Here is a 12,351-nt window from a genome sequence, read left to right as displayed (position 1 = left end):
CAGAAAGCAGGGTTATCAACAGTAGCCTTGTGTAGCTTGAGGGTTAAAGTAAGATAAGCAGCCAGTGGGTAGGTAAGGTAGTCACAATGTTTTCAAAAGTGATAGAATTTTAACTGTTACATGCCACTGATTCGTGTTTTCCAGTAATTAAAAGTGACTGCCAATATTACTGATAAAACAGTTTTTTCTACAGTGCGGGGGCATGCATTGTTCAATCTATTATTCATAAACAAATCTGGATGACAAGCCTATTGTCTGTCTAAACCAATGTAAGCCCCTCTATGCACTGAATATATCTGGTTATTAACACCTCACTCATTGTCTAATGTTCCCCGTGTCTATAGACCAAATTGCAAATTACTCTTTCATAAATCCTGTTTTTGCAGTCGATCAAATTGCAGTGCATTCACTTTAACCTTACTAAACCCTCAGACAATTGTGGATTATAATTCAGGGCATGCAAGAAATTTCAGCGCCACGTTACAAATACTTCTGAAAGAGTACTGATGAGTCATCCCGAGATATCTCTGTCGAGGACCTGCATAGGAGATTGATTGTCATTTATCAGGGATGAGAGACTTCAATTATGCAGAAATTACTCGTGATGAGGGGATTGATGTCCTGAGATCAGAGAAGGCTAAGGGGAAATTTAATAGAGATGTTCAAAATTTGAGGGATTTTGATGGCGTTAATAAGGAGAAGCTGTTTCAGGGGTTGGGGGAATCTATTTAAAAGAAATTGGTTTTGAGATTATTAGCTGGAATTACAGGGAGAAGTGAAAAAAATGTTTGTACAGCAATTATTACAATCTGGAATCCACCGCCTAAAAAGATAGTGGAAGCAGATTAGCAACCTTGAAAAGTGAATTAGTGTTACGGACGGGAGAGATGGTCCTCCCTTTTTTTCTACCTCTCGACTAACCATAACTGTTTTGTTATGTTTCCTTTGTAACATAAGCGGCTTCCTTGTGTTGCATTTGTAAAAGGAAGGTCGAGACGTGTAAATAACTTCAACTCATTTATTTACACTATGTACACTTTTATAACTTGAGTTCGACACTACTGCTAATCCTATTATAGCTACCTAACTGACTAACCATCTGCTGTCTTCCACGTGGTGGGTGTGATAATGAATCAACCCTGTGCCTCTCCTCACTGACTGTCTCCACTGGCCAAAGGGGCTGATCATGTGTGTGGTGTCCTTTTTGTATGGGTTGGTGTAATGCCCCCCTGTGGTCATGTCACCTCCTCGTGTATCGTGAATGTCCATTGGTCTCCTCCTATCTAACTTATCTATTGGTTGAGTGTGTGTGTGTGTGATGTTTCTGGTGCTCCCTCTAGTGTCTGTCTAGCTTACATGTATTTACAGTGATGCACATCACCACATCCTCCCTTTTTTATATGTTCATATTTTCTGTACACTTTAAGAAAAACTGAACAAAGAACAGGTAGAGAAGGTAAGGTATATACAAGTCATGGGAACGGTGATTAAACAATAAGTCCAAATCATTCATGTGAGTCCATAAACCATTAATCATCATGGTCAAATGTCTCTCTTGGTTATGAATGCCATCAACAGGAACCAAGCAGTGGTCGAATCACTGCGCTGTCCGATTTGGAGTCTTTTTTCTTTTTGTGTTTGTGGTGGTGCTGTCTGATGGCATCTTGTAGCTGATAGGTCGTTGACATTGAAGAGGTACCATCAACAGTATCATTCGAGGTCATGGATGTGCCAGATGTTGAAGTCGGATGAGACTGTGCATACTGGTTCTGGCCACATGCTGTGCTGGAAGGGTGATTCTGCTGAGAAGCGTTGGAGCATGTCGATTTGGAGACAGAATTGCTGCTCGCATCAATGTCTGGTGATGGTGTGAAACTAGAACCTTGCATCTGATAGGAATATGCTGTCTGGCCAGGCTGTGGTGCAGCAAATCCTGGGCAGTGACTAAGGCATCCAGTCTGTAGTGCAGGTTGCGCTGGAGGTAGTCCTCCTTCGGTCTTGATTCCATTAGTGGGCAATCCGTAGTGCTGGCCTGTTTGAGAATATGCTGCATAGACTGCTGGCTGCTGCAGGTTTGAATACTGGGTTTGTCCAGCATGAGCTGTCATTAGCCGCACTGTTGGTGTGGAACAAATGTGTGGGCATAGCTGTGGTGAAAATTGGTGTATTCGTCTTGGACTGTAGCTGCTGCTTGTTATTGCTGTCCCAGTGTGATTGTCACGTGATCCATCTCCTGTCGTTGTGGCATCTGCTGTCACCCTGAGCGTGCCATCACTGAGGTTGCGACACTGCCTGTCTGGAGTAAAGTCTGGCTTACGTGAATCAGAGTCGGCATTTGGTTGCACCCCATCTGGAGTCTGGTCTGTTTTTTGTTGATGCTCCCCGTCCGGAGTCTTAGCAGGTTCACTGGAGTCAGCTGAGATTTCTTGAAGCTGCACGTCTGGAGTCGGAACATGCAGGAATGCATTGACTAGTGGAGAAGCTTGAGCAATTGAGGGTGGAAGTAGTGTGGTGTCACCGGAGTCACCAGTGGTCTCACCGTGATCGGCGAGTGTCTCTGTACACACTAGCTGAGGTCTGTCACTTTGCACCTTTTGCATGGGAAGTGGGTTGCTGTTCACTAGGGTTGGGTAAATTGTCAGAGTTTTCATCTGGTGGTGCAAACAATGTGGGTGGACTGTCATTGTCTTGCCGTTGTCCTTCATTTGGACTTTTCTTCTTTGGAATTTTAAATCTTCCCCCAGACATTACAGAACCTTGTTCATTTCCCTCAATTTCTCCCATATGTAGGGCAGCAAATGTTAGATCCAATGTTTCTTTCGTCATTGTACCAGTTTCCAAAGAACAGTCCGTTTCAATTTTCTTCTCACTTACTTCATATGCATCCTTTTCTAATGTACATGCCTTCATAGTCTCTGGCTCTGATTTTGCTGGGACTGGCACAGTGACAGTCTCTCTTTTACTGTTCTCAATTGCCCACATTCTACTCCCCAGACATAAATGCTTAATCTCTGGAGTTAATGTGGTACAATGGATAATCGGGTCGACCTTATCTGCATCTTCATCATCACTGGAAGGCACAATTGGTTCACTTGAAACTGCTGGGGGTTTTAAGTGCTTTATCTGGCTACTCTATGTCGGTGTCCTCAGGATTCTTGCTCCAATGTTCTGCTCATTTATCAGTGGAGTGCGCAGAGGTTCAATGCGATTAATATTCCCATCAGGGGTTGAAGAGTCATTACTGACTAACTGCTGGTCTCTGTAGTTGGGACTTTGCGGTTTTGTGTTGAAGGGAGACAGTTGTCCCTGCTGTAGATATGATTCAGGTTGTGTTATTTCCATTAAATGAGGATCAATGTCTTGTCCATTTTTTCGATCCGTACTAAAGCAATGGCAATTTTTAGTCTGCTCCTTGCAAGTTAGACATACAAGCAATTTCTTTAGCAAATCCTCAGCATCCTTCTGTGACTGTGCAGCATTATTACTATGTCTTCGGCTAGAATGATCCTGAAGGTCAGCGCACAATCTTTTTTTCTTCGGGCTTGGAAGAGGCGATTCCTTTGGCTTGTCTTCATTTGGGCTTGAACAGTCATCAGCGCTGTGCCCTTCATTGTAGCATGATAGACCGTCATGGTCGTCCTGCTGTGCAGTGGAGCGTGGTAGACTGTTATAGCCTTCTTGCTGTTTACGTGAGCATGGCAGACTTGCATCGTCTGCCGCTAGTTGGTCAGAGGAGGTTGCTAGACCCTCATGGTCTTGTTCCTGCCAGGACTGCGCATCGGAGTCATGCGTTTCTGCAATTGTGGAGTTTGTCCACGAGCTTGCTGTGGAGTCTTGTGACACTGGAGTCACGTCTTGTTCATGCAAGGACTGCGGTGTGGAGTCTTGCATGTCTTCTTCGTAGAGTCGGGAACCCTGAGCGGGGCGTGGACCACGCTCTGTGTGGCAGCAGGCCGCTCTCTGTGGGATTGTACCACTTTCTGTCTCTTAATTTCAGGCTGCAGCATCATCCTGCACTGATGAGTTGGGACGTCATATCTGTTGGGTTGAAGATCCTCAAATCCGAAAAATGAATCCGCATCTGCGTCGGATTCAATGCAGGGGTCGCCAATGTGCAACACGAAAGGTTCGTCCGAGTCATAGTCGTCTAGGACCATGGAGCTGTCATTGGGCTTGCGAGGTCCAGAGAAAATGTAAAGGTCGGTATCGAAGTATTCAAGGTCGGAATCATCGGTTTGGGCGTAGGTAACTGCTTGTTGCAGGGTTCTTCGGAGGTTAAATTCATTTCCTCATTCAATTTGAGGCATTGTGCTGTCATTCCAGGTGAAGGGAGGTCGTTTTACAGCTTTAAAAGATTTTTTCTTTGATTTGGGACGTTTCCCCTTTAAACTGGATTTGTGACGTTTCCCCTTTAAATTGGTGCGGTCTGAGGCCTCTGACATCATGACGCGCGTGACGTAGCACGTAGGAAGCGATTGCGCATGCGCAGATCACTGTTCCTTTACCGATGGCCGTTTTCTTGATTGCGCATGCACGGCGTCTCGCGCATGTGCAAACGAACCTTCCGGTTCTGCGCACTTCTCGCGCAACTGCGCTAGTGTAGTCCCTTTAGCAAGATGGCCACCGACCTCGACCCAAATCGCTCTCTGGTCCGGGTTTTCGGCCTCGAGGTGAGTACTGGCGCTTCTCTTACATTTCCTTGCCGATTGGAGTGTGTTTTCCTCACAGTATTTGCCAAATTTGTCCAGGACTGCCTGGAAGTCGTACCTGTTTTGCCCCTTGGAGAACTTGAATTTTTTTAAGATTTCTTCTGCTCTTGCACCGGCGATGGTGAGGAGAAACTCTATTTTTTCATCATCGGCCAGGTCTTTCAGTTCGGCTGCCACCAGGAAGAGTTCAAATGTTTGCCAGAATAGCTGCCAGTTTTCACGGAGATCGCCGTGGTACTGGAGCGGCTGCGGAACCGGGAGCTTGTACATCTTGCCTGGGTATTGCTGGTTGTCACTGTCCGCTGAATTATGGCTAATGGATTTAAGCAGTCCACTACTGGAACCATGTTTTGTTCTGTTTCCTTTGTAATATAAGCGGCTTCCTTGTGTTGCATTTGTCAAGGAAGGTCGAGACGTGTAAATAACTTCAACTCATTTATTTACACTATGTACACTTTTATAACTTGAGTTCGACACTACTGCTAATCCTATTATAGCTACCTAACTGACTAACCATCTGCTGTCTTCCACGTGGTGGGTGTGATAATGAATCAACCCTGTGCCTCTCCTCACTGACTGTCTCCACTGGCCAAAGGGGCTGATCATGTGTGTGGTGTCCTTTATGTATGGGTTGGTGTAATGCCCCCCTGTGGTCGTGTCACCTCCTTGAGTATCGTGAATGTCCATTGGTCTCCTCCTATCTAACTTATCTATTGGTTGAGTGTGTGTGTGTATTGTTTCTGGTGCTCCCTCTAGTGTCTGTCTAGCTTACATGTATTTACAGTCATGCACATCACCACAATAACAAGATGTCCCATAACTCGCTGTCTGTTTTGGGACTTAAGTTGATTGTCCGCCACATATGTGTGGCACGACCAGCCGGACGTGTACACACACGGGCATACCATAAGACCATAAGAAATAGGAGCGGAAGTAAGGCCATTCGGCCCATCGAGTCCACTCCACCATTCAATCATGGCTGATTTCAACTCCCTTTACCCGCGCTCTCTCCATAGCCCTTAATTCCTTGAGAAATCAAGAATTTATCAACTTCTGTCTTGAAGACACTCAACGTCCCGGCCTCCACCGCCCACTGTGGCAATGAATTCCACAGACCCACCACTCTCTGGCTGAAGACATTTCTCCTCATCTCTGTTCTAAAGTGACTCCCTTATTCTAAAGCTGTGCCCCTGGGTCCTAGTCTCCCCTGCTGATGGAAACAACTTCCCTACGTCCACCCTATCTAAGCCATTCATTATCTTGTAAGTTTCTATTAGATCTCCCCTCAACCTCCTAAACTCCAATGAATATAATCCCAGGATACATGCTGGAACATGCCACGTGCCACCTCCCGGTGCAGTTTTTTTCACTTGCATTCCTTAATCCACTGTGCTGAAGAGACAGAGGAAAAAGCCAGGGACACCGTTAACTTGACCGGCTTGCCCAAGTGTTGGGTGAGTTATTACACTTCTTTATTTGCACTTTCTTTTCTCGGTCCAGGATCATTGAGCAGAGACAGGAGACATCGTGTGCCATTTTTTATGTGGGTTAATGCTTTATTTTATTGGTGTTTACCATTTATAAATATGTTTAAAATGCAAATAAAGTGAAAGGAACATATATTTTTATTTTGTTAAAACTTGGTTTGTCATGAGGCTGTTAGTTCCATTAAATCTGTACTTTACTGTGTAAAGTGAGTTTGGCGTCACAAAGTGAAAGAACAAAGAAACGTACAGCACAGGAACAGGCCCTTCGCCCTCCAAGCCTGCGCCGACCATGCTGCTCGTCTAAACTAAAATCTTCTACACTTCCGGGGTCCCTCTATTCCCATCCTATTCATGTATTTTTTTAAACTTTGATTTGTCATAAGGACGTTATTCCATTAAAGGAACTGCAATGGATAGAATGGGTTTGAAGTAAATGTAATCTTCAACGATCACTTGCTAACAAGCATACTTGTCCACATAAGATACTCTGTGTTACTGGTCATGGGCTCTGTGGGACCTTGCATGGCTGATGAGTCTGATCTTCAATCACTCACTTGGCAGGAATTGTCAAAAGGCGAAATCAGTCCTTGGACTCTAGGTCGCGGGTATTCCTTTCTCAGGCTCCTTTTCTCGGCCACCTCTTGCCGTTGGTTTCTCTCGAAGAATTGCGTCCTTTGAATCAGGAGGTTCCTCCATGTAGGTCTGTTCTGAGCAGGGGTCTCCCAGTCATTGAGGTTGATGCTCCGTTTCTTGAGGGAAACCTTCAAGGTGTACTTGAAGAGCTTCCTTTGTCCTCCTCGTGTTTGGGATCCTTCCTTGAGCTGGGTGAAGAAGAATTGCTTTGGCAATTGAAACTCTGACATTGTAAGCATATTGGCGGCCCAGTGGAGTTGGTTTTGGATGATCATGGCCTTGATACTGGTGGTATTGACTCCTTCAAGGACACTGATGTTAGCATGCCTGTCCTACCAGCTGATTCAATGCTAAAGTACATTTGGATTTTTCAATCTATTTTAAAATGTGTTGTTTAAGAGTCTCCCTGATTTAATGTTCATCCTTAATGATTACTTCAAATGCTTTAACAAAGTTTAATGCCTTAGTTGATGTATGCAAGCCTCCTGTGAACTAATGTGAACTATCTGTCTGACAGGTACTGCAGAATCTAGTGCAGGTTCAAAATCTGCAGAAGAGCTAGGCTACATCTCCACCTGGCGAGGAAGCAAATCAATTACCCACCCCTAAAAGTGTACAGGCGAAGGTTATCCTGAAACGATGTCAGAAGAGATGTGTGACAGGATACTGCACTTCAGCATCTGCTGCTTTCGTACTTTGAGCTTGTAAAATTAAAAAATTGGTATGTCTAAACTATCTCTGCTTCCTCATCTCACTCGCTCTCTCTCTCCCCTTCCCCCTCTCTCCCCATCCGTTTCCCTTCACAAATAGACAAAACCGTTGTATTTATGTAGAAAAATATATTTTATTGACCATTCTGTTTTAATGAGCAGATATATTTTATTGCAAGAAATTTGAAAACGTTGAGGTTGTTGTTACACAAAATGTCATTGTTCAGCTGATAAGGTTTTTAAAAAATTTACAGTACCCAATTCATTTTTTTCCAATTAAGGGCAATTTGGCATGGCCAGCCCACCTAGCATGCACATCTTTTTGGGTTGTGGAGGCGAAACCCATGCAAACACGGGGAGAATGTGCAAACTCCACACGGAAAGTGACCCAGAACCAGGATCGTACCTGGGACCTCTGTGCCGTGAGGCCGCAGTGTTAACCCACTACGCCACCGTGCTGCCCCTGTTCAGCTGATAAAGTTAAAATTAAGTTGATTGGGCAGCACGGTGGCACAGTGGTTAGCACTGCTGCTTCACGCGCCGAGGTCCCAGGTTCGATCCCGGCCCTGGGTCACATACGAAATTGCCCCTTAATTGGAATTTAAAAAAAAAAGTTAAGTTGAATGTTACCTGGTTTCAAAGTTTAGTATTTAGAAAATTATTTTTGTTAATAAATGTTTCACATTAAACTTTGCTAGCTTCTACAAATGCGTCTGCACCAATCCTCTGAAAGAATACCCTACCTAGGCTCACTCTCCCACCCTATCCCCAGAACCTAACCTGTACATGCCTGGACACTAAGGGGAAATTTATCATGGCCAATCCACCTAACCTGCACATCTTTGGACTGTGGGGGAAAACAGAGTACCCGGAGGAATCCCACGTAGACATGGGGAGAACATGGTCGGAATTGAAGCCAGGTCCCTGGAATTGTGAGGCAGCAGTGCTAACTCCGGGTGCTTTGTTTTCCTGCCAGTGTCCAAAGATGTGCAGGTTAAGTAGATTAGCATTACAAAATTGCCGCTTAGTGCATAAAGGTAGGTCGGGTTATGGAGATAGAACGGAGGTGTTGGCCTGGGTAGGGTGCTCTTTCGGAGTGTCAGTGCAAACTCGATGGGTCGATGGTTTTCTTCTGCACTGCAGTGATTCTATAAACACAAATCAAAAAATTTTCAGATGTTACAAGGACAGTTACAGCAAAAGCCCAATGACCATAATCTAAATAAAAACATAAAAACATTTTTATGCATGCCACATGTAAACTTATATAATAATACCGTTCAGATTTAATTGCTTTTGCAGATTTAAAACAAATAACAAAATCTATGCTCGCTTATAAATAATCACCTTTAATCATAAAAAATAAAATTCAAAATTACTTTAAAAGAACCAATAACAACAGTAATGCCTGTTTAAAAGAAAGAGAAAAAGAACTGTTTAAAAAAAAAACTTCTGTAGATATTTACACTTGTTGAACTGTTGCCCTGTTGGGTTCAATCTAGTTCTGCAGTTTAAATGCCTGCCCTCAATGTACATTCCCAACCTGGGCGTGGGAATCTGGACAGTAAGTCAGCAAGTGCAGAGACTGGAGATGAGCATGGTACCAGGGCCAGGCTGGCTAAGAGGAAGCGCAGGCTGGGAGAGGTCGAACTCAGTGAGCCTGGAAATCTGGAGTGTACCTGCTTCAATGCACGGAGTATAAAAGGTAAGACAGATGAACTTAGAGCCTTGATTCATTGCTCGGAACTTGGATGTGGTTGCGGTAACGGAGACTTGGTTAAAAAAGAGACTGGACTGGCAGCTAAATATTACAGGATATAGGTATTTTAGGTGAGACAGAGTGGAAGGTAAAAGAGGTGGGGGAGTTACAATACTGGCTAGAGAACATATTACAGCTGTACAGAGGGAGGACACCTTGGAAGAATCAAGTAACGAGGCACTATGGGTGGAACTCAGAAACAGGAAAGAGGCAGTCACTATGATGGGGGTGTACTACAGGCTTCCCAACAGCCCATGGGAAGTTGAAGAACGGATATGTAAGCAGATTCTGGATAGATGTAGAAATAATAGGGTTGCTGTGGTGGGAGACTTTAATTTTCCTCATATTGACAGGAAAGCCCTAAGGGCTAGGGGTCCGGATGGTGAGGAATTTGTTAAGAGTGTCCAGGTTTTTTTGGAACAATATGTGGATAGTCTGACTAGAGAGGGGGTGCTACTGGACCAGTACTATGTAACGAGCCTGGCCAGGACGTCAAAGTTGCAATGGGGGAACGTGTGGTGAACAGTGACCACAATTCCGTAAGCTTTCAGATACTCGTGGAAAAGGACGAGTGTTGTCCTAGGGTTAAGGGGCTAAATTGGGGGAAGGCTAACTACAACCAGATTAAGCAGGAATTGGAGGCTGTTGTTTGGGAGAGGCTGTTTCAGGGTAAATCCACATTTGGCATGTTGGAGTCTTTTAAGGAGCAGTTGATGGGAGTGCAGGACAGGCATGTCGATGAAAAGGAAAGGCAGGATTCAAGGACCATAGATGACCAGGGAAATTGCAAGTCTAGTCAAAAAGAAAAAGGATGCATACATTTCATTTCATTTCATTACATGTGGTCTAGGCAACTAAAAACAGATGAAGCACTTGAAGAATACAGGGAAAGTAGAAAAGAGCTCAAGCAGGGAGTTAGGAGGGCAAAAAAGAGTCAGAAAATATCCTTAGCAGACAGGATTAAAGAGAATCCCAAGACATTTTATTAGGAACAAGAGGGTAGCTAGAGAAAGAGTTGGTTCACTCAAGGACAAAGGAGTGAAATTATGCATAGAACCAAAGGAAGTAGGTGAGATCCTTAATGAGTATTTTGCATCGGTATTCACAAAGGAGAGGGACATGTTGATTGGTGGTGTCTCAGAGGGATATGTAAACACTTTAGAACAAGTTGTTATTGTGAGGGAGGAAATGCTAAGTGTGTTAAAAAGCATTGAGGTAGATAAACCCCAGGGCCAGATGGCATCTATCGCAGATTACTGAGGGAGACAGATGAAATCGCTGGGCCTCTAACCGAAATCTTTGTTTCCTCATTGGCCACAGGTGAGGTCCCAGAGGATTGGAGGATAGCCAATGTTGCCCCGTTATTTAATAAAGGTAGTAAGGATAACCCGGGTAATTATAGGCCAGTGAGCTTGACGTCAGTGATTGTGAAATTGTTGGAAAAGATTCTCAGAGATAGGATCTATGCACATTTGCGTGGCAAAATTTGGTTCCATCTACAAGTTTGCTGACGACACGACCATAGTGGGTCAGATCCCAAATAACGATGAGTCAGAACACAGGAGGGATATAGAGAACCTAGTGGAGTGGTGCAATGACAACAATCTATCCCTCAATGGTCATTGACTTCAGGAAGCAAAGTACTGTACACACCCCTGTCTGCATCAACAGGGCCGAGGTGGAGATGGTTCAAATTCCTAGGGGTGCACATCACCTAAAATCTATCCTAGTCCACCCACGTCGATGCTATCACCAAGAAAGCTCAACAGCGCCAATACTTCTTCAGGAAACTAAGGAAATCCGGCATGTCCACAATGACTCTTACCAACTTTTATAGATGCACCAGAGAAAGCATCCTATCGGGCTGCATCACAGCCTGGTATGGCAACTGCTCGGCCCAAGACCGCAAGAGAGTCGTGAACACAGCCCAATCCATCACACATACCTGCCTCCCTTCCATTGACCCTATCTACACCTCCCGCTGCCTGGGCAAAGCGGGCAGTATAAATCAAAGCCCCCTCCCACCCGGCTTACTCACTCTTCCAACTCCTTCCATCAGGCAGGAGATACAAAACTCTGAGAACTCGCACGAACAGACTCAAAAACAGCTTCTTCCCTGCTGTTACCAGGCTCCTAAAAGACCCTCTTATGGACTGACCTGATTAATACTACACTCCTGTATGCTTCACTCGTTGCCAGTGTCTATGTATTTACACTGTGGACCTTGTGTTGCCCTAATATGTATTTTCTTTTTATTTTATTTTATTTCTCATATACTAAATGATCTGTTTGAGCTGCTCACAGAAAAATACTTTTCGTTGTACCTCACTGCACGTGAGAATAAACAAATCCAATCCAATTTGGAAGTGAATGGTCTTATTAGCGACATACAGCATGGTTTTGTACGAGGGAGGTCATGTCTCACTAATTTAATTGAGTTTTTTGAGGAGGTGACAAAAATGATTGACGAGGGAAGGGCTGTGCATGTTGTCTCCCTGGACTTTAGTAAAGCATTTGACAAGGTCCCTCAGGCTGGTGCAAAAGATGAAATCACACAGGGTCGGGGGTGAACTAGCTAGATGGATTCAGATCTGGCTTGGCCATAGAAGACAGAGTGTAGCAGTCAAACGGAGGTCTGTAACTAGTGATGTTCCACAGGGATCAGTACTGGGAACTCTGCTGTTTGTAATATATATAAATGACTTGGAAGAAAACATAGTATCATCCGCAAACTTGCTAATCAGACCAGCTAAGATTGCAGAAGTTGCAGATAGTGATGAAGATTGTCAGAGAATTAAGCAGGATTTAGATAGGCTGCAAAATTGGGCGGAGAAATGGCAGATGGAATTTAACCCGGACAAATGCGAGGTGAAGCATTTTGTGAGGTCCAATTCAGGTGGGAGCTATAAAATAAATGGCAGAACCATCAGGAGGATAGACACATACAGAGATCTGGGCGTGCATGCCACAGATCCTTAAAAGTGGCAGGACAGGTGGAAATGGTAAAGAAAGCATATGGACATGGTATCTCCTGCCTTCATTGGACAGGGCAT

The 12,351-nt window shown here is 44.4% G+C and overlaps 1 protein-coding gene across 1 annotated transcript in view; it reads left to right on the top strand.

Annotated features, from left to right (window-relative positions):
* Nucleotides 1-11,647, top strand: part of gfer (growth factor, augmenter of liver regeneration (ERV1 homolog, S. cerevisiae)) — a 32,011-nt gene extending 20,364 nt beyond the window's left edge. Inside the window, exon 4 of the mRNA XM_072480854.1 lies at nucleotides 7,347-11,647. Coding sequence (XP_072336955.1) covers nucleotides 7,347-7,362 — 16 coding nt within the window. The 3' untranslated portion in view covers nucleotides 7,363-11,647. The remainder of the gene's footprint in view (nucleotides 1-7,346) is intronic.
* Nucleotides 11,648-12,351: the final 704 nt, after the last annotated feature.

The sequence above is a fragment of the Scyliorhinus torazame genome, chromosome 17 (assembly GCF_047496885.1).
Source record: "Scyliorhinus torazame isolate Kashiwa2021f chromosome 17, sScyTor2.1, whole genome shotgun sequence".
NCBI lineage: Eukaryota > Metazoa > Chordata > Chondrichthyes > Carcharhiniformes > Scyliorhinidae > Scyliorhinus > Scyliorhinus torazame.
Note: the sequence above shows the minus strand (reverse complement) of the source record. Positions and strands in the feature narration are given on the sequence as shown.